The 23225-nt window shown below is 43.9% G+C and overlaps 1 protein-coding gene across 1 annotated transcript in view; it reads left to right on the forward strand.

The window, feature by feature from the left end:
• Positions 1 to 23225, forward strand: part of POLR1B (RNA polymerase I subunit B) — a 214571-nt gene that overhangs the window by 156287 nt on the left and 35059 nt on the right. The window contains exons 10-12 of the mRNA XM_085612104.1: positions 10457 to 10590; positions 11597 to 11767; positions 16697 to 16853. Of these exons, the coding sequence (XP_085468230.1) occupies positions 10457 to 10590; positions 11597 to 11767; positions 16697 to 16853 (462 nt within the window). The remainder of the gene's footprint in view (positions 1 to 10456; positions 10591 to 11596; positions 11768 to 16696; positions 16854 to 23225) is intronic.

Here is a 23225-nt window from a genome sequence, read left to right on the forward strand (position 1 = left end):
GTACCTAGACCTAAAAACAGTGTTCCTAACCTTAAAACCCTTTCAGAAGGAGCTGCACGGAAATAGGGTGTTGATCCAACCAGACAACACAACCACCATGTTCTACATCAAAAAACAAAGACGAACACAATCAGTGGCATTATCAGGGCTAGCACAGGAAATATGGACATGGGCCATGCCACTAAGAATAGACCTACTAGCAATACATCTGCCAGGGAAGGACAATGTGGAAGCAGACAGACTTAGCAGGCAGATGTCCGTATCCCACGAATGGGAGCACAGCCAACAGGAAATAGAGAATCTAGTCCGGAAATGAGGTACACTGCAAATAGACTTATTTGCAACATACCAAAATGCCAACACTTCGCATCCAGACAACCAGACCATCGGTCCCAAGGGAATGCGCTATGGATAAGTTGGTCAAAGACATTTGCATACTTTTCCCCCCCGATACCACTGATACAAAGGGTACTCAACAAATGCAGGATCAGCAACATGACGCTAATACTAATATCACCTCAGTTGGCCAGACAGTCCTGGTTCTCACAAATAGTAGAAATGGCAAAAGCACCAGCACACAGATTCCCAAAAAGAAGGGACCTGTTAACAATGCAGAACGGAATGGTGCTACACCCAGAACCAGAGAGACTCAGCCTAGCAGCATGGCTCCTGAGGACCTAGAATTTGCACACCTCAAACTACCAGCAAGCACAATGGCGGTGCTCAGGGAGGCAAGGAGACCTACCACAAGAAAGTGCTATGTAGCAAAGTGGAAAAGATTCTCCGAATGGTGCATTAGGGAGAAACTACAAAGGAAAATTACAAGGGAATCAACAGTACTAAAATACTTAACGCATCTACGACAAAATAAGCTACGCTTGACATCCCTAAGGGTGCACTTAGCGGCTATAGTGGCTTACACAAGAGGAAAAACAGGAAAGAGTTTCTTCACCTCCCAAGTAGTAAAAAAAATTCTACAAGGGGCAAAGGGAATCGCACCTCCAAACAGAATGCCAGCACCAGCATGGAACCTCAACGTAGTGCTAACTCAATTGATGAAGGCACGATTTGAGCCTATTCACAAAGCTACACTGCACATGCTCACGCTAAAGACCGCCTTCTTAGTTGCGATCACATCGCTACGAAGAGTGAGTGAATTGCATGCTCTAACACTTCAAGAGCCCTACCTACAAATACACAATGACAGGATTGTAATGAGAACCGACCCACATTTCATGCCAAAGGTGGTGTCACGGTTCCACATCAATCAGACAATTCAAATACCAAGTATTTTCCAAAAACCAACCACAAGCACAGAAAGGGCTGTACATACACTGTGCGCCAGAAGGGCAGTAATGCACTATATAAAAAGGACAAAGGAGTGCAGAAAGACAAAGCAGTTTTTTGGGACGACCAGTTACCAAAAATACCATTGCACGGTGGATTGCACAAACCATACAACTCTGCCACAAACAAGCAGGGCAACAGTTACAAGGAGCAGCTCATGCTCACTCAACAAGGCAGAAAGGAGCAACAATTGCGTTTCTAGCAAACACACCTATTCAAGACATTTGCCAAGCCGCAACATGGTCTTCAGTGCACACGTTCACTAAGCACTACTGTGTAGATATTCAAATGAACAAGGAAGCGCAAGTGGGACAGAAGGTCTTACAACACATATTCAGTAACCAGAGCTCATCTTCCACCCAGCCACCACAATAATGACAAACTGCTACAAAGTCTATGCACAGCATAGTGAATCCAGAAAGATTCATGCTGCAAAATGTATAGTTTCTTACCTGTCGTTTTAGTTGTGCAGCTTGAAGACTTTCTGGATTCACTAGTGATCCCACCCTCCTCCGCCAGAAAGATGAGACAGGAGGAAGAGGATTAAAACAGGAGAAAGACTAAAAGTTAAAAGAAGAGAAAGAGTAACACAAGAAAAAAGAATCCGAAGATGGCGACCAAAGTTGGGAGCTTCTGGAGGAAGCGCGTAGACGTCACGAAGGACACCAAGTGGTGGTATGTCGACGCCCACCTGGGCCACGGAAAAAAAAAAACTACAATTCCGGACCCAACCACTAGATGGCAGAATAATGCACAGCATAGTGAATCCAGAAAGTCTTCAAGCTGCAAAACTACACCAACAGGTAAGAAACTATACATTACCTTTGACTGTTTCATAGTGGTACATTTGGCTACCTAGGTAATGGGTCTTTCTTTGCTTCCATATTCAGCTGCAGTTTTGGAAAATTGCAGAGGACACGCTGTTGTACTTCTCTCTGGTACAAAGCCAGATTGGTCTTGGTATATAAAACCTATTCAATATAGAGATCTTCTGTTTTCGAACGCTTTGCTCAGGTTTGTAACCTGTGTTGAGCCTTGAAAGAGGTCAATAACAGGACCTCTCCAACAAGTCGTTCTGGCTTGGGGATGAGTATAAATATAGGCTCTGCGGTGGACTGAGGTAGAAGGCCTTTAAAATAGTCCTTTATGTACAGCATTGTTAGTTCTGTCAAGTCCTGCTCTGTAGGTGCCATAAAACGTCAATTAAAGCCCAATCTCACTGGCCATATGTGCAGATTCTAAACCCTTTGTCACAATTTTTTATTTACTACATCTTTGCAGCGGCATCTTATTTCTTCCCTTTGTGATGAACACGCGTTCTGGCTTTACCTTGCGTACATAAAGAAAACAAAATGTCTTTATCATCCTGTGCTCTCTTGGACAGAAAGTGTTCTGTAATTTTATGACATCACTATGTTAATCTCAGTTTGAGAGCACCACCTGCCCCGTCTTTTTCAATCCCAGAAGCATTTGAGGCATATCTATAGCAACCCATGCTACTGGGGTCCATAGGACTCAGTGATTATGTTTTTTAACCCCATATCCTTTGAAATCAAACAAGTGCAGTCAATCAAGCATTGTCCTCATTTATGTTTTTCCCTGGCGTCTGAGCTTGCACTAATATTCCAGTCTACTTATCTTAGCCTCTAGAATTTTTTTATTAAGTAAGTGTGTTACCACTGTGAGCATTTTACAGGATCCAATCTCTCATATGTAAGCCTTACTTGTGTCCCACTCTGGCAGTGTTTTCCATCGGGTCCTCTTCAGTATTAAAGTATGATGTTATGAGGCCTCATTGTATCCCAAAACAGAGTCCAACAACCGTGTATATTGAAGTCTCCATGTGGGGATCTTTGCCGCCAGCCTTGCCCTGCTCATACATATAATCTAATAGGGAGTGGTCTGCAACATCATGTCCTGCAACTGTGGAAACTGTAGGATAATATCTAATTTATAATGTAATGTATCAGCAATGTACGCCAAAACTCCTGTCGAAATTTTCTAAGATCGTAGACCTCAACTATTTCTAGTAGCCTGTTTTACATTGTACTACAGTCTATTGGCCCTCTGGGTCAACTCCTGGTTTTTCGGTTCTCTTTGGTATGAAAGACCAGTATCCCTCCAGCTACCAAAGTATGTAGTGAATTATAACTGCCCCCTCCACCACTTGCAGAACTTCAGCCCTTCCGTTTGGTCAATTGTGTTCCTTGGAGACATGCTATGTCAACACCTCTTCTGCCTGTGTTAGAGTGCATCCAGTACTGATTCAACAGGATGCCAAGCTCCTTCACGTTCCTGGTCATTATTTTGTGTCCATTGATATATTTTCCACTGTGTGCACGAGTGGACTGTCCTTAGTAATTGTCATGAAGTTTGTGGTGCGTTTTTGATGTGATTCCCCTGGAGATGCTGTGTTCTGTCTCCAAGGATACCCTCTCATTGTGCTTTGTCTGTATCTGATAAGTCCTTGAGGAATTAACAGCAGATCTCCCTTTCGTCCTAAATATACTATCCTCATAAAACATCCCCAAGGTGATGTTTAACAGAATCACTGCTTATGGTGCACTGTTTATTACATGACAGATACTGAACAAAGAACTATATGGAAAATATAATAACTATGTATTATCAATTCGCGGTACAATGTAAGGAAACCTTTGGTGCAAGCCAGACATACCTTACCATGACTGGCTGGTAGCAGAACACTCTGAACATGTTTGTCAGATTTTTACCAATTAGTTTTCCCCAAAATATGGTAATTTCCTCCATTCTCCCTCACACTGGAGCATTTCCCTGCCAAAGCTTAACACCTAAGTTTGTTCCTCTGTGTCACCAGAGCGTAGCGTTATCACACATGCATGGGTTGTCTGTGAGTATTCTATTTTGAATAACTTTGGCGCCGGTTGATGAATCCTCGCGAAATTTTCAAAACTAATGGGGCGCTCCTCTCAGCTCCTACCCTGAAAGTCTCGGGGTGATTTGTCAAGCGGGGGCTGAGAAAAAAGGGGGGTCCCAAAACGCATTTTCCCATAGGACCTTTAGTCGAAGGTACAGCCCGAACGGCTGAACAGAATTACTTGAAATTTGGCAAATAGGTAGCCAGGTCAGGCATGTGCCTTTTGCATATATGGTGTCAATCTGTTCAGTAGTTCCTGAGAAAATTACAGTTAAAAGCACATAAATATCTATATGCGCGCACCGTGCGCGCACCTTAACGTGCGCAAGCGTAATTCTGATTGGTGGTTACATGTCAGTCAACCTTTCGAATCGGTCGAAATCAGGAAGTGTCGGCCGCCATGTTGTGTGTGTGTGTGCGACAGGGAAAAAGAAAGGTGGAGAACGTGAAAAGGGGGCAGGGTAGAGCGTTACTGACCCCCTAGCCTTTGTCAGGGGGTCCCTGAAGGATCCCAAAGGGTGAAATTTGTTTTTTAATTTTTTTCTTCAAAAATTCGCGGGGTGCGCGCACTGTGTGCGCACGGTGAAAACCTTAAAAAAAAAAAAAAAACATTTTAAACGAGTGTAAAACAAATATATAGAAAATATAATAAAGCATACATAACTTGGCATTTAAAAAACCTTACAAATTCACTTAAAAAAACCATAGGTTTCACACACGTTATAGTTAGGAATTAGCATTTAAAAAACTTCGCAAATTCACTTAAAAAACCATAGGTTTCACACATGTTATAGGTAGCTGGACATTTCACTCGTAAAAAACCAATGAAATTCCCCCGTTATAGTTAGTTCAGATAACTATAACTCGCGCGACCGCCACTCTATCACAAGGATGATGTCATCAGTGATGTCATGAGTGATGCCACTGACCATGTCATGAGTGATGTAATATGTGACGTCATCAGCAGTGGATTGCGGGCGCGCGAGTTATAGTTATCTGAACTAACTATAACGGGGGAATTTCATTGTTTTTTTACGAGTGAAATGTCCAGCTAACTATAACATGTGTGAAACCTATGGTTTTTTAAGTGAATATATATATATATATCAGAATCCGCTAAATGTGTATATATTTCCCCCTTTCAGACCTCTAACATCCCAATCAGCGAGCCAGGAGATAGCACTGAACCTATTTGACAGCTTGTAGCTCTTTTTGTCCCCACAAAACCTATTACCCTCCAGTCTCCCAGTTTAGCTTACCCGTCTTTTGACGCAGGGATCACCTGTGGGTTTATGAAAACATACCACAACCATATATGTATGTCGAGTTTTACTTCAAGATTTGTAACTCAAACGAGATGTAAGAGATACAAATATCAGAAGTAACATTTATTTTTACAGCAACATATACAAATATCAGAAGTAACATTTATTTTTACAGCAACATATACAAAAGTATGGACAAATGTAAAATTGTGCAGTTCATGCATTTCATTAGATGAATCGACATCAGAACCTTAATAGATGGCTTTCACATCATATTCAATACAATATTTTCAACAACTGCGCTTCATGCATTTTCGGTTGCTGGATGCTAGGTTGCTCTCAACTGAATTGGCTGGCCAGGAGAACTTGCTGAAAAAGACATTTGTCATATTCTCAACATTGTACTCCAACTCATGTTTGTTTTCTTCAGCCATTCCCACACAGCAACATATCCTACCTAATGCTTGACCCAAATCTGTCTCCCCCTAGGTCTTATGACTGTGGGGTTATCAGACTTGGTGTGTGTTTTCTATGTAGTTGAGCACAGATTCGCATACTAGATCCCAGAGAATAGTTTTTGGTGGTTGAGATTCCATGGAGGGGGGACGTCTGTAGCATTTGGGTTTCTGATCAGACAGCAACCGGGCACTCCTACTAACCTCAGATATTTCTGAAAACTAAAGACCCAAGGGAATCCACTTTAATGTTGCCTGCCTAAATCCAACATGTTTTATTACCTAGAATCTCTTGCAAAAGTCAAAATAAGGATGTAAAAAAGTCACAATTTCTTCTTCTTTCTGTACCAGAAAACTCCAGAATTTCAAGCAAGTGCCCTAATATCCAATGCTCCCTCACTTCTGATAAAAATGATACTCCAAATATGGGTGAACTTACTGCACAGAACAGGAATTGGCTAATCCTGTGACAATGGAAAGATGCCAATGACACTCTTCTGATTTAACAGTTATATATTTGGCCTGTTCCTGTCTGTTACAGTGTTCTCCTACACGTTAGGTACTGTTTTTTTAACATGTTATTAGTATTAGTAATATATTTATTGGTTGGTTAATTTAAACCTTTACAATTTCCATGTAAAAAAAAAAAGCGTATTAGCAGCAGAATTTATATCCTAAAACCATTTAAATAAAACATAAAACTTTCTTGAGTTGTATTAACATCCCCAAAGAAATTAACAGTAAATGTCTGCACAGTCCATCAATTAAAAAAGCAAGGCTCAGTTATCAGAGAGAGAGAGAGAGAGAGACTGTTCCGTCAACAGTTGGTAGTTAATAGCAGTGAAGAAAGATTTACTGTTAGCTTTACTACTAAAGCATATAACGACTAAGTGTTAGATAAGCATAGAATGTCAATTTTGCTTTAATATAATGATTTAAGGGGCCATGAGATGCAAAAACTAAGCGATCCGGTCACTTGACGCAAGAGCTTTTGCCCCTGCCACTTCCATGAATTGGACAAGGCGACACGCCAGCTGTACATCTCCACCTCCAAAACATGCCATCACAGCTTGTCTGCAGGATCTTATCTGCTTTCTAACAAAGAGCGGCTTTAAAAGCTGTCACCGTTCGGCCTGTAACTTTCTGCATATACATAGTAGGTGTAATACACTTTCATTGGCATCCTCACATAGACGGCATATTGATTGACCCTGGAGACGCTTCCACGGGGGAAGATGCGGTAAAGATGGCAAAATACCCAATCGAAGATAAAGATATTTTTCTTTCTTCTTTCTATTGAATCCCGTGCCTAGGTATGGTTGTGGAGAGAGTTTGTCATAGCTGTGAACCACAAACCATCCGTGGGCTCTTTCTGTAAGTGCCGCCTTGTCTTCTACTAATGATCGCTTTTTTCGCTGTCTTGTTAACAATTTGTTTAAAACAATAAGACCCTGAGGCGGCCCAAAGTTCCTTGAGACCCAGACGTTCTATTGATGCTATCAAATAGGTACTTGCTGCACACTCCTTCTTTAGATGCATTTCATTCCATAGATATGAGTACAGTGTGCCTTTTTCAGATTTTTTTATCCTATACCAGGTTAACGTATGCTCCTTTGCGGGCTATTTCTTGACTTTGCATGCTGAATTCTAGCCTTATTTGGGCTGGCGAGACGTACTTTGATAAATTAAATATTATCCTGGCAGCTCTTGAGACAGTTCTGTCCAAAGTGAGTGCATCTCTCCCCTCAGACACTCACTCCCATACGTGATTGCCGGAATGAGTTTTGCTTGCCAGACTTGTAGCAGTGTAATAAGGCTAGGGACGGCCGTTTTCTGTTTGATTGATTTTATGGCTACCGCTATCACAATGCCTCTTCTTTTAATTGCTTCTTTTTGTAAGTTGAAAGTCCCCTTGTTATCCATGATCACACCTAGATACTTATATTGGTCAACTACTTCGATTAGTGAATCTGTTATATACCAGGAGTATTTAGAGGTTTCCTTCTTTGGATATAATCCTCATAACCTTCGTTTTGTCGTGATTAATAGTTAATCCGTTAGACAATAGTAACTTAGGGACTAGTAGTGAGGTTTTGACATTCAGTTGTGAAGCCGTATTTTTTATAAATATTGAGGAAAAGTAACTTTTAGAAAGATACATCTCCCCTGCCTGAAATTTCTGTACACTAATTTGCATTTGCTCTCAAACTTTCCCAACCTGGGATTAGTATTTGAATGAGTGTGAAATATGGGTGAAATGCCTTCGATAAGCAGATAAAAGATTGACCTGAATGGGTAGAGATGAGACTTATGAATCTCGCATAATATGGAGGGTGTGAGCATCCTTTTTGACATCAGTGTCAAATCCTGCTCAATGGTTCTCCTGGGTTTATATGTAACACTTTAGGTGTGCATGAAAGGCAGACAACAGGATGTCAAGACAATTCTTTTGTATCCATTGTCTGGTTGCTGATGAACTCTGTTTTGTTATACCAGACTTCCCACATTAAATACTAAAGTCTAGTCGGGGCAGCCAGTGTACCTAAAATAAATCCAGAGTGAGAAGTCTGCTGTAACCCCTTGTTTGGAAAAAGGATCTAGGAGTCCCAGATTGAAAAGCACTTTGAGAAGCTAACCACACAGAGTTGGACTATATGTAGCATCACTCCTTTTTGTTTCAACTGTACATAGAGGTAGGGTGGCAATGAGTAGGAGATGCATGACAAACACAGGTGGGGCAGGGTGGGAACGGTGCGACCTGCAGAGGGGGGAGAGCAGAGATGGTGGGAGGGAGTGCAGCGGAGGAGGTAGATGTAAATGAAGAGTGCTCTTGGCAGGATAGTGGAGGCTGAAGGTGAGAAGACAGAAGAGAGGAAGACTGGCACACTGTGGAGGCGAGGTAGAAGAGCAAAGAGGGAAAATAGTGAGAGAGAAACGGAGAAGTGGAGCAGTGACACCAGAGTGATGAGAGAAAAGTGGGGAACTGCAAAGGGGAAGAAGGAAACTGGGATTGAGGAGGGACAGGAGTGGGGAATATGGGCTGGAAAGGGAAGGTAGACGAAATGAAGGATGAGACGGGGCAGAACAGGTGGTAGCATTGGCAAAACAAAAGAGGTAAAGTTGTCATACAAGACCCAGAGAGAGCAGACACGAGCACCCTGTTTGCCCTATACACTCGTCTAATAGTCTGCTTAAGTGCTCATAACATAAATTGTGGCAACATATCACGACGCCCCTGCTGCCCCAGGCAAATATAGATTTGATGCTTTCAACAACAACCCCAAGTAAAAACCCGTCCATTACGGATCCATATAGTTCAGAGCCCACAGGTCCACCAGGCAAAGAGCAGATGTCACAGCCCCCAAACAAACGAGTTCAACCAAAAGCTCCACCAAGTGAACCACGTCTCGGGGCTCAACAGTAGTTGACTAGACAGCCTTTAACACCAATAGAAGGTGACAGACGGTCGCACTTCAGGCCTTAATGACTCAACCCATTAAGCAAGGAAGCTTAATAGTCGTGTGAGGCATCGGTGTCCTTGAGGCAGGGTAAATTCTCAGGCCTGACAGTCGGCGGAAAGGGGATAAGTTGTGTCCTGGATTGCAAGGTGCCCTTCATAGTACTTTGCACAGTTGGTCACCTTGTCCCCATTTGCATAGTTCTCTGCACCACCGTCATTCATTTCTTTGAGCTGCTGCTCTGGCTCCCTGTCACCTCTGGGCCATGACAATCAAGGACACAAGCCTCTGCGTCCTACTGCTGGCTTCCCTGTGAATGAAGTTCTCTAGAGCACGAGAATTCAAGACTCATAACTCCCATCGCTGAACCTTTGGCTACTGCATGGCACTGCCCCTGATTGCTTTTTCCACCAAGTAACTGACAGCAGGATCTGGGTGGTTCCAGACTATTAGCAGGTACACCGCTAATGTGCAAAAGTGAAGGCTGTATACAAATATGTTTTACAACATGTGTTGTACCTTTTTCACTTGAACTCAAGGTTAGGGTATTGTAATGCTTTCAACCCGTTTTTTTTTTTACTAAGCATTTTAAACTTAAAAGGATATGAGTTACATAAATATATAACCTTGGCTGAACAATATTGGTTATCCCTGTGTTTAACATTACACCCCAGAACTTCCTTCTAGAGTAAATATCAACTTTTCAACCTTACAAACTCCTGAAAAGTGTTAAAGAGGTACTTGGCAAGTCATTGATATCAGAGTGGTATCAGACTCTGGTTGTTTCAGTTAAAAAAAATATATAGTAATTGCCACTTGGATTGCCTTGGAGTCCCATAGGCCCCTTATAACTCACTTGTTAAGGTGGAGGACACATGTGTTTTTGTATGTATTTGTTTAACTGGTGGTTGAGAGATGAAACAGTCACCATCACCTCTTGCTATCAATGTTAAGAATGTCATAAAGAGTATAGGAGATCTATTATGGTTTTGTACATGAGTCTTGTTTCCTCATATGAGTCTCTGTACTCCTCAGGGGTCACTCCTATTGATGGCACGCCAGGCCTTCCATACTCTGACTGCTATCCTGTTGTTCTGGATGGAGCCATGGTGGGCTGGGTGGAGAAAGACTTAGCACCTGCTGTTGCAGATTCCCTTCGCACCTGCAAGGTTAGTCGAGGTTTAATATATACTGTTCCGTCAAGGCCATGTCTTGTCATTCGTAGTTTGCATGTTTACATTTGTCTTCTTAATGGACATTTTATAATCTATTGCATATCAGATACATAGGCACCTGAATAGTATCCTTTATTCCTTTCAAACCTAAAGGATGGTCTAAAAGTTAAAGATGAAAGATTTAAAACATTTGCAATTATTTGCAGAGGCAAAATACTCCCTTGAGTGGAAATATGAAATGGACTTGCAAAGTTATGTGCAAAAAGTCCCCTTATAATGGTCGTTTAGAGATTAAAATGTCAACTTTATGTGAGCTTTCCAACCCAGACCACCCTTCAAGAGAAAACCTTGACTACACACCAATCTCAACTCTGTATTCAATCGCTAAAAAGAAGGCTGTTTGCATCTTGTCATCAGTCCACGCTTGTTTCAAGGATAGCCCAGTTATTACTGGGCTCCCCTGTGCCCTGGAGGCCTGGCCTGATAGTGGGTACTGGTATTGCATTTAAAAGCTTTGAGCACGATATAGTTGTATTCATTGAGCCAAGCTGCATCCTGTTTTTGTTCCTAGTGACTGTTCTTGATTTGTCATGCTCCCATAAGTAAAACATGGTACTGAGAAAATCTATCAAGTTTGCAAAACTAGCTGTCTGTACACAGTGGAGTGTGTCTAGATTTGCAAAATGATCTCTTCTAATTTAGTGGTTATTCTCATATTTTATGGAATATTTACACATTTAGGTTGAAGTTTGTGCATGTAATTATCTAGTACTCTACCAAACAGTAGAATAATTAGATCATAAAGCAGCGGTCTTGCAGACACCATCCATCCTGAACTTGTTCTGCACTCAAACCAAAATCTGTGACTGGCAGCAGTATATGTGAAGCCGTTTGACAGAAGAATCCGAGAAATATCAACATTTTAGTGTACCTGAAGGTAAATTAACATGATAGGGAAGACCTACTTTTTTCTTTTATTTATTTGCAATGCTTTCAACAGGTGATGCAAGAGAAGAAAGTGTCACCCTGGATGGAGGTGGTTCTCATCCCAATGACTGGAAAAGCTGGTCTGTACCCAGGATTATTTCTCTTCACTACCCCATGCAGGATGGTGCGGCCTGTGCAAAATCTCGCCCTTGGAAGAGAAGAAATGATTGGCACCTTGGAACAGGTAAACCAAATTGAAATCACTTCGTTTTGGGGGTATTATAAAGGTGCTTCTAGTTTCCATTTTATTTATGTCATATAATTCAATTAAATTTAGTGTGACATCCTGACTCATTACCTCCTTCAACTTGTGTGTACTGTGACACTTTGTAGTGTGGCCAGAAACGTCACTACATTACCCTCCACTCACGGCTGGCTGCGTACCATTGCCAATTTGAATTATTTTTTTGAGCTCTAATTTGACGTGAATGGTATCTTAATTCTCTTGTGTTCAGCAACTTCTTACACAGGCTTTCACTCTGATATTTGTCTCAGTTGTACTTCCCTGTAGAGGCACTTCTACTAAAGGAGGCAGTAGGGTCTAAAGGAGGCAGTAGGGTGGGTGCAATGGCCAGAAGATGATGTGTGTGTGGGGGGGGGGGGGGGGCGGAAGAGGTCAGTATTTTTCTTATCCCAAAGAAAGGAGAACGTCCCACCAATACCAGATAGACATCCAGTAAAGAATCATGCCAGGACACCAGTCAAAGAATCAACAGTGTTATACTAGTGCTGCTGCAAAACTACTACTTAGCTGTAGACTTAAAAGTTGCTAAATTCCACGTCTTTTTGCTTCCCGGGGCCAGAGAGTGCCTTCACTTTGTGGATAGTTTCAAACATTATCACTTCAGAGGCTGTTTACACAGTGTCACAAAGTAGTAACAGCAAATGTATGGAGGCAGGGAGAAAGCGTGTCCTTATCTAGATGATCGATCTGTGAATGTGAATATGCTTCAGCAATGTAGCCACCAGGCGATTCTGTTATTCACCCAGTTAGAGTATGTGATGAATATGAAAAAAGTCATGAGCGTTTTTTTTACTAGAGGAAGCTGGTTATTGATATACTATACCAAAGTCAGGTGTATTGTGCACAGTCCAGTGGCTCACCAGAGGTATAGCAGAGGCTAAAGTAGATAATACCGTACTCTCTTTTGTAGTAGTGTGGTTGAGCAGTCAGGCTTATCAGAGGGTAGTGTTAAGAAATTATGTCACACACTCAGACTGAATCCCGACCAAATGTTTGTATAAAAAGTTGTTACTTTGTTATTTTTATTACTTAAACCAAGATGTACTTAGTAGCAGGTAGATACTTTCAGTACAATAATACTTTTCAAGATATGGTGTGTACAGTTTTTGTAGGAGCATACAAGTTACTTTGCAGTAGAGATAATGTGTTGTACACTCATTAGAATACTTGTAATTACTTTAGATTACTTTCTAGTTACTTTTCTAGCTTAGGGCAAAACCAACTCATAACACAGTTTAGGCATTGCAGTACCTCAGTAAGCCGGATAACTCATAGGTAAACGCCGTTTTACTTTGTTACCATTGAACAATTTTCAGAGGAAACCCCACCATGCAATACTATGGGAAAAATGCAGTGTTAAGTTTTCTGTTAAGTTAACGTTTTGGTAACTGAGTTTTGGAGGGTAGAACCAAGGCTCAAGTCGGCACTCCAGGTGCATCCCCAGCAGCACTAGGACAGCTGGGTGCAGAATGCAGAGGTTAGCCAATGGGGCACCTCGGTTGGTGGCTGCTCACGGGCAGGGCACTTTGTTTTGGAATGCAAGCTCCTGGGGTTAAGGTGAGGACAAAGGGGGTCCCAAGTCAGCACCAAGATTACACAACCAGCCGCACAGGGGCATTCGGGTGCAGGGGGCTTAGACAGTGTCAGGAGTCCACTGCTATCATATAGAGGTTTCCTTCTTCGGATTTCACCTGCAGGCTCGGTCCATGAAGCCTTGCAGGAGGAACCAACAGCTGGGCAGGTAAGTAGAGATGTCCCTTTATGTCAGGACACTTTGGGATCTGGGCACCGGGATACTAAGTCAGAGACTGCAGGGGTGCCTTTCTTTGTCTTGAAGACGCTTACCAGTCCAGTCGCAAAAGAGGGTCATCGTGAAAAGGCTGCAGGCGTCGACACTGGACCTTGGAGGTGACACCCCTTGATGGTTTGAAGGTCAGGACCTAACAGGAAACACTAAAGGACTGATGGACCCTCTGGACAACGGTCTTGGAGGGCGTATGCAGAGGTAACTCCTGGAGCAGTTTTTGGGATTGCAACGTCTTGATATTCTTTTATGGTCAGTGCCTCTGTCCTCAGGAGTCTCGAGTCTTTGTTGAAGCAGGGGACCAGTCCTCAGCAAGTCTGGAGGTTTCTGATCCTTTTTTGGAACAGTCATTTTCTTTGCAGGTGGATTCAGAGTTGCAGGTCGGCAGTACTTGGGCCAAGTCAGTTGGACCTAAAGTCTTCACTGCTGTGATGTCTTTAGGTTCCAGTCTTCTTAGCTCACAGATTCTAAATTCTGTGTTTAGGGCTGCCCCTAAAAACTGTATTTGGGGGGCATTTTTAGAGGTCTCAAAGTAGTATCCAATGGGCAACTGTCCTTAGGATGACTATACTCTTAGTATGCTCACCCCATGTGGAGGAGTGGGCACAATCCCTGACCCTGAAACGAGGGTGCCTGCCATCTCCAAGATGGCGGGCACTGAAGAGTGTGCTTCACCTTGCCTCCCCCACCTCGGGTAGGTTGGCAGAGGTGGGCCCACCTTATGGACTGTCCTGTTTTTCCCTGCCGAAAAGGGTGTTAGACAGGAAGGGGGCCTTCTCCTGATAGTTGTAGAGGCTGGGTTTGCGTTGCAGAGGCGGCAAGGACTTTGCAGCTCCCCTGCCACAGATGGCTCTTCCTGACCTAGGGGGGAGGTGTCAACACCTCCACCCAGGAATACGTTTGTTTCTGGGCCCAGTGAGTGAAGGCTCCCACTCCAGGGGTCCAGAAACTTGTCTCGTGGTGGCAGGCTTGTGTCCACCATTCAGGAACCTACCAGCTGTTGGTTTGGTTCATGGGTCCCATCTAAAAGGGCCCCCTAAGTTCATGGAATAATAAATCTGACCCTGGAATCGGTACAGGTTTATGATTCTGAGATCTTTGATACCAAAAATCCCAGGATTCAGCAAAGCCATTAAGGTGCTAGGAAACTCGTAATGACCAGTTTCTAGACCATATACTCAAGATGGCTTTTACTGGGTGCTTATAATATCGAACAATAGCCTTCGATATTATAGGGACCTGTTTACTCTTTTAGATAGGTCCGCCCATGAGATATAGAGCACCCTTCCTTAAGGGAGACTTACCTAGGCCTCATGCAGTGCTGGCAGGCCTGGCACACAGGGATGTGTGACATGTCGGCTCTTCACTTTTAGCTGCACCACAACACGCAGGCTGCAATGGTAGTGGTGCATGGTTGTGGTGATGGGTCTCTGAGGGTGGCATAATACATGCTGCAGCCCTCAGAGGCTTTTCCCTAACATGGGGCTTACAGGTATGCCAGAGTTGTGCCAATTGTGGATACAACGGTACAGGTTAGGGAAAGAAGACAGGTCTTGGGAACCTGATTGGCAGGGGCTCAGGGCTCACTTAGTCAAATTCCATCAGGTATCTGGCAAAACGTTAGGGGGCAACCATGCAGAAAGGGCACTTTTCCACATTTACTACATGACAGCATTATAGAAGCAGACTAGTAACACCATCCTCTCAGAGTGCTGATGTTTCGCACATTCAAGTGTCTCAGCCTCTGACACTGAGGACAGTTATGAGACTTGTTGGTATTATGGCATAATGCATTCATCAGGTTCTGCTTGAGAACAATTCAAGATGAGTCGAGCTCAATTGTTGTATATCAGTGGTATTTGAAGAGTTGCAATTCATACATTAGTGAAGGCCTTGATTTAGTGAAATTCATACAATCTGTCAAAGGGTAGAAAAATTCACATACCCAATCCTAACCGTATCCATTACAATGGACGCATCCCACATAGGGTGAATGGGACACATGAATATCATGCTTTCCTGGGTACAATGGAACTAAATGAATGAAATGCAGTGCATCATTGAGTTGAAGACTATTCCCTTTGCATGATAGCCTTTCAAGCACAATACTTCGGGTCTGTAGTACAAGAGTTCATGGTTAATTCCTTTGCAATATCCAAGGTCAACATACTTTCTTCCCTTGAAATTAACTTGTGAAATATGGGGAGGGGCCATACACCGCTATATTCACATGGTGGTCTGCTGTTTCCTAGGAGCACAAAGTGTATTAGCAGACACCTTAAGCCTAAAGTTCCAAAATCTGCAGGACTCCACAAAAGTCTGACCACCCACCGTTCCCACACTTCATCTGAGAAAAACAGTACCCCACTTTTGTTGATGCACAGAGCTGCTTTACCAGATCCTTGGTGCGTACAGTCTGGTGGCCTAATGACTTCGCATCCATAGTCTCACTGATCTCATAGACCATGTGCAGGAGGGAGTTAGGGTCTGACTCTGAAGCGTTGACCAACAAAATACAAAGATTTGTGGAGGCCTCCAATAAAGCACCGGAGGCTCCCCTGCGCCACTCCAGGTGAATGAACAGTAGTGTGGTGGTCATGAACTGAAGTAGTTCGATGGACGTGAATGATTTGTCCACCACACTATAAGAGATGCATATGTGTGTTTCTGTTAAACCCTATTTTTATATATCTCTCTATCTCTCTCGGTGTGGGTTTGTGTGTGTGCTGGTTGGAGAGAGGGTGAGTGAGAACAAAGGGAATATGCAACAGAATTGTTCTACATACAATTACAAATTCTTTATAAAAACTCAAATTCTATCATATAACAGAAAAATAAACAGTATAACTTGTATTTAGACAAAAATCATTCTCTCTTGAAGTTATGATTGAAGTCCAAACTGGAAGGGAGACTCGGTGGCTGAACATTGCTACATCTTGACTGACTATGGTTTGTCGATGAACGTATAAACAAGGAAGTTTTGGAGTATTTAATGCAAAAGTAGACTTTTTTCATGAGTTCAAAACACCTGTTGATATTCCTCAAATTGGTGTTTTCCCATGTAGGTTTTCATGAACATTGCTATCTTTGAAGGAGACATTGCGCCAGGAACTACCACCCACCAAGAACTTTTTCCTCACAGCATGATGAGTGTAGTGGCCAATTTCATCCCTTTTTCGGACCACAACCAGAGTCCCAGAAACATGTACCAGTGCCAGATGGGTAAGGCTTTGAAATCCATTTGTCAACATTGCCAAAAAAAAGTTTTAATTTGAGGGTTGTTCCATATGTGTAATTAAACCTTACGGCTGAACGCTTCTGTTTGTCAGCTTGTGCTTTGGAAGCATCTAATACAAATATATGATTGTATAAGTATGTGCTGTTCCGAAAGCAGTATGCAGCCTATTCATGTAGTGTCTTAAAATACTAAGGAACTATACCAACTCAATAGGCAGACTATTTTAAAGTTATAATGTAAACTGGCCCAGAATCGTTCATTTAGAAAAAGAAAACATTCATTTTGTCTCTTTACGGTAAAATATTTTAATTCAGCAGAGAAAACTACAGTGTTCAAATAGTAGCTCATGCTTGATACTGAAATACGCAAGCGTTAAGCCTAAAAGTGAGATAATTGGGTCTATGGTTTTATGGTTAATCTTTCAGAATATTCATTGATTCTATTCTTTGTTTATGTCTATGCACATGCTTTGAGGAAACACCCTCCAAGTCATTTTTGGAGTGTTTGAACTTTCATGTACCCAGCTGTCCGGTTTGTTTGAGGGCAGCCCCTTTATTTCTCTCCAAAGTGAAGGCAGTGTTAGAGTTTCATTTACTTCAAGAAAGGTAGCTCATTTTTACCTATGTAAATATTTTTATGATAGAGACTTCTAGCTGCCGATTCCTCACCTTTTTGACTATCCCCAAGTGTCCGACTGGATCTGGAAACTTTACAACAGTACCACTACATGCCGGTAGGTGGTACCCTGCAGCTCCGCACTGACTATTTCTGCTACAGAAATGATGCGTGCAGCCCATCTAGGGACCCATAGTTCACACTGACATAATTTCCTTTCTCTCCATTCCAGCAGACAGCGGAGCTACCTTTTGCCTCTCTGAGAACCTTACATTGATCAAAAAACTGTTTTAAAGTGTGAAAGGGACATGTCGCCTCCCAAAACGACAGGTTTTAAACCATGTAAGGACTGTTTTACAAATGTCTGTGACCGATCTGCATCAAATTTGCCTGTGGTCGAATTACAGCTGTAAGGCCTGCAGTGACTGAGACCCAAAGGCCATATGAGACTGAGTTGAAAGTCTACAATGCCAAGAACCAGAAGGCTATCTAATAAGACCGGTCCAAGTCGAACGATCTGTCCCGTTCGAGATCCAGAAGTCACTTTAGTCATTCCAGGGTTCGGTTTTCCTCTCAAAGTCTTCAGGTAAATAGAAGAAAAAACACAAGAAATCTAATCAGGACTCTGCCCCTTTCCACCACTCACTGTACCCTGAGAAGGCATGAATGCAACACCATACATCTTGATGTCGCTCCCAAAGTCATTCGACTTTGAAACCAATCCCACAACTTGTTCTGGCACAACCCAGGTTTTCGGAGCCGTCCGCCACTCCTAAGCAGATCGCACCAGCAATGCTCCAACTCTTTTGATCATTACCAACTCCCTCCGATTCACCTGCAGAGCCAAGAGGGTCTCTATTTGGGTGACCGCCGGTGGATTTGCCCTCTACACCAACTGGACTTTATGAGCCCATAAAGAGGCAGCCTCCTGCTCCACTCTTGACTGCACCTCTGACACCACATTCCATGCCAGTTCCCAGCTCATCAATACAGATTTAGACTCTTATCAATGAAGGAAGATGAGGCCCCAGTTGTTCCTCTCAGATCTGGATTCTGCACCAGTTCGACCTCAGTGGAATTTGTATCCAGCTGCCGTTGAGGAGCTTATTCGTCCACGTGTTCAGCCTCCACAATCCCAACAACACAACATTCTTTCCCTGTAAGACACAGATTTGGCTAACTATTACAATATGGGTGATGAGACTAGCCACCCTTATCAGGAGGAGAGTTGGTATGACAACCAGTTTGATGTTAGTGGCATTAATACCTCCCCAGTGCCCTGGCTCTGCCACTGAGCAGAGCACTTCCAATGCCATGGTTATGTGTAGTACAACCAAAGTCCTTGCTTCCAGCTCCACACCATGGAGGCCAATGTATTTCATGAGATTCTTCAGGTGAGGCAGGCATCTACTGAGCCCTTCTTACCATTTAGTATGGCCCTTACAGATACTTTGTTGGGGGCATGAGCCAACCTCTTTCTGGCTCCCACAAGTTAGCTGCCAAACCTGCCGTGTGTGACTGTATTTTTATCTCCTCACCCGAAAGCTTGGTGGTGCAGGTGTCTGCAAGCAAGACTAATCCCAACACATTCCTGGTGACTTCCTCCTACCCCCCACAATAGGGAATTGAAACTGCTAGAGACCTTCAGCAAGAGGGTTTTATCATCCACCAGCTTGACTCTCTGGTTAGTGATTGTCAGCTGCCTGCTGGGGTGCCATTCACACACCTTTTGGGACTCTATGCCTCAAGTCCTCCTAGGTGTCTCCGATGATCTCCGACAGGTCCTCCCCCAGGCAATACAGGACAGTTGCGACTCAGCGAAGTTCACAACTCTATTATATGATTTAATCGAATGGGCCTTTCGCCGCCACACTTTGCTCCAGTCCACTGGTTCTTCAGGCATTGTCTAGTCGACCCTCAGTGGCATACTGTTCAATGGGACTCGCCTGTTTGGGGAAAAGGCAGACTCTGTTTTTGAGTTGTTCGATAGCAGGGCCACTGCATGTTCCCTTGGCTTATCTGCACCCATCCCTCCTTTCGTGGCTTCGGCAGAGGTGACCTATACGACCAGTGAACCCAACCTCCACTAAGTGCCCTGCAGTTTTGTGGAAAGACAAAAAAGCACACAGCAGCAGACCTAGGTCAAGCACATTAAACTCCACCAGTTTCAAATATTTCGCATGAGTGCAACTGCTCCCGGCATCCGCTGCTGTGGGATGTCAGTTATAGAAAATGTCCACAAGAAAGGAAGGTGCACTCCGATTGAAGTCAGTCAGAAAATATATGTTTATCCAAAATTCTTCTCTTTATTGGCGTAGTTTTGTCATAAAATCGGCACAGCCAACTCGTTTCATTCCCCTAGTGCCACGGGAACTTTGTCAGGGCTTACTCAAAGTGCAACAGGACACGTATGCCTCGAAACGGATTCCAAGATTTCATCAGTATATGACGTTACCAAAAGTGATCGTCATATGCGTACAGTCCAGGTGAATCTTCAGTGTGATCCACTCTCTCCAACGCCAATATCATGGATGTCTAAAATCACAACATAAAAAGTGCCATAGTTCCCCTGGTTCTTAAGATCAATCAATACACCGTAAATTATAAGAAGAACCAGGGCATACACTGAGCTCCTCTAATATGGGAAGAACCACTGTAAATAGCACCAGGAAAGAGTCCTCCTTTTTCTGACAAAGATGCAGGATCCAAAAGTAGGGACCCGGAACATACACTGATCATCAATTTTCAAAAACAAGCTCTTCACACTATAAAGGTCCTGAACGGCATGCTAACTGGTAGACCCCAGAACACACAATGTACGTAAATTTCGAAACGTCCGAAACACGAAAAAGCGGTGTCCGCTTCCCTCTTTAAGATCAGCAGCTTCAGAACGGCATATTAACAGGTGAGCCCTATCGCGTCCTATATCAAGGTGCAAAGGTCCTAGACGGCCTGGTACCCAACAGGAATAAAGTCCGAAGTCCCTGCAGTTTTGTGGTCGACAGTCTTGTGCCCACCACTGTAAGGTCACCAGACTGCCCTGTCCACTACCCCAGGCTTCTCGCTCTCAACCCCCCCCCCCAAGTTACAGCCCCATCTGCCAAAACGCCTTTAGACTGTCCATAGGTGGGAGGCAAACTCTGATGATTCTTGCTGGGTTGACAGGCCTTAACATCAGACAGGTGGGTCCTGCAGATTGTTCAGCAAGCGTATGCCATACGCTTATTCTTTCACTGTCGTACCTTCCAACATCCCCCGACGACTGACCGAGGTCCATCCATCCATTTTGTGACTGGAACCGGTAACCCTTTTGGCCAAAGGGTCTGTTGAGAGGGTGTCGGCACTAGAAGTTGGACGTGGTTGTTATTCTTGCTCCTTTTTGGTGCCTAAGAAGGACAAGGCCTTTTTTCTATTTTAGACACTGGGCTCTCTGAACACCTTCCTCCGAAAGGAGAAATTAAAAATGCTCGCTCTGGCCCAGGTCTTCAATGCCCTTGACCCTGGAGATTGGATGGTGGCAGAGCTGCAGGATGACCCTTTCCATATATCCGTCCTGCAGGCCAAACAGCTCTACCTGCAGTTCATTGTCAAATAGGACAATTTTCTGTTTGCTTTGCTTCCCATTTGACTCAGAAGTGTCCCACGGGTGTTCACATAAGTGATGGCGGTTGTAGCAGCACAGCTTTGGTGGTCAGGGTTCCAGTCTTCCCATACCTCGACGACTACCTGTTGGAGGCAGGCTCGTCCCAGGCATTTGTCAACCACCTCCAAACAATAGCGAGCCATCTGTTATTTTGGGGTTTCACTATCAGTGTGCCAAAGTCACACCTGACTCTTTCTGAGACCATTCCCTTTTAAGGAGCCATTCTGGACACGGTCTGGTTTCTTGCCTTTCCTCCTTAAAAGCAATTTCTGGACATTTAGGCTGTGATCTAGATCTTTCAGCCTCGATCCTGGATTTTAGTGAGGTAGACTCTGAGGCTGCTAGGACTGATGGCCACCTGCATCTTGCTGGTGGAGCATGGCAGGTGGCATATGCAGGCTCTTCTGTGGAATCTGAAGACTCAGTGGGGCCAACATCAAAGGGACCTCTCCGACCCCTTTCAGATTCTGACAGAGACCTCCAAAAGATCTGCAGTGGTGGTTACTGGACCGCAATTCTGTCTGTGGCAGACCACTCTCCCTTCCCCTCCCAAAGCTGACAGTGGTGACCGATGCATCGCTACTTTGTTGGAGTGGCATCTGGGAAAGGTGGATATCTGAGGTCTATGGTCTCAGTCGAAGTCCTGGTTCCATATCAACCTTCTGAGGACCTCCATCATGGGGTGGGGTGGGGTCAGGTGCGCTGTGCTAGGAAGCCCTACGTCTCTGGAAATGGTGTCACCATCCAGATATTTTCCTGGTTGTGAACCAAGTGGCAGGCTGTTTGAATGCCAACGCAGACCTACTCAGCCGCCAACACACCTAGCAAATCACTAGTGATCATAACACACAGAGTTGGCAGAAGGCCTGTTCTGCAAATGGGGAGAACCTTGGCTCGATGACTTGTCACTGCTGAGAATGTGCACTATCAGCGCTTCTGTGCATTAGAGTTTCGCAGGCACCTTTCGCTCGGAGACGCATTCCTCCTCCAGTGGAACTTGGGGCTCCTATATGCCTTTCTGCTGATACCACTCCTCGCCTGAGTTCTCGGGAAGATCCGTACCATACGGGCCCAAGTCATCCTAGTGACACTGGATTGGGAATCTAGAGTATGGTATCCGGAACTCCTAGCCTTGAGCATCTATCCTCCAATTAGGCTGCTCCTTTGGGAGCATCTGCTGTCACAGCAGCAAGGCTGGGTTCTGCATCCGTGCCTTCACAATTTCCGGTTTCATGATTGGAAATTGAGCGGCGACAGCTGAACATATTCGACATTCAGGCAAACTGTATATGCCTGATGGTGGAACAAATTTATGACTTGGTGCTGCACTCAGTAGATAGCCCCCTCTAGGTGAAGTTATCTGATGTATTGGTTTTTGTTTTGACCCTAGCTCGGCAAGGGGCTGCTCTGGGCACAGCTGAAGTATGTCATTTAGCTTTTTTTCGTGATTGCCGGTTCAGCCTTCATTGTACAAGACTCCAGTTATGTTTTATTTTTATTTTTTATAAAGGGTTGCGAAATTATTTTCCTCCCTCTATTTTTGGTATGCCGCAGTAAGATGGTAATTTGGTCCTTACATTCCTGATGTGGACTCCCTTTAAGCCACTTCACATCTGCCCCTTGATACTTCTCATCCTCAAGAGTGTTCCTCATCGCCAATACATCAGCATGGCGTTTGACTGAGCTTCAAGCTCTATGTGGCACCACCTTCTTCCCTGTCAAGCTGGTTTTGCAGACATTGGCGTCTTTGTTGCCTAAAGTTGTGACGCAGTTCCACGCTGGTTGGAACATCACTTTGCCAGCGTTCTAAACTCTTCCTAACCCATTAAAGGAGGAGGAGAGACTCCATCGCCTGGACACAAAGAGACAGCGGAGTGTTTACGTAAGATAAGGAAGTAAGGGGCAACCAAATGACGCTTTGCAAGCTTGGGTCTGTATATACAGTACAAAAAAAAGGAGCAAACAAGGGGATCCTTCATAGCAGAACATACAAAGAACAGAGTAAAGCATTGATCACTGCAGGGGTGGGGAATTTATATCGCCCGACGCCCGAGACACGTTGATTTCTGTCAGGGGCAAGAAGATTTAATGTCTATTT

Source organism: Triturus cristatus, chromosome 6 (genome assembly GCF_964204655.1).
Source record: "Triturus cristatus chromosome 6, aTriCri1.1, whole genome shotgun sequence".
NCBI lineage: Eukaryota > Metazoa > Chordata > Amphibia > Caudata > Salamandridae > Triturus > Triturus cristatus.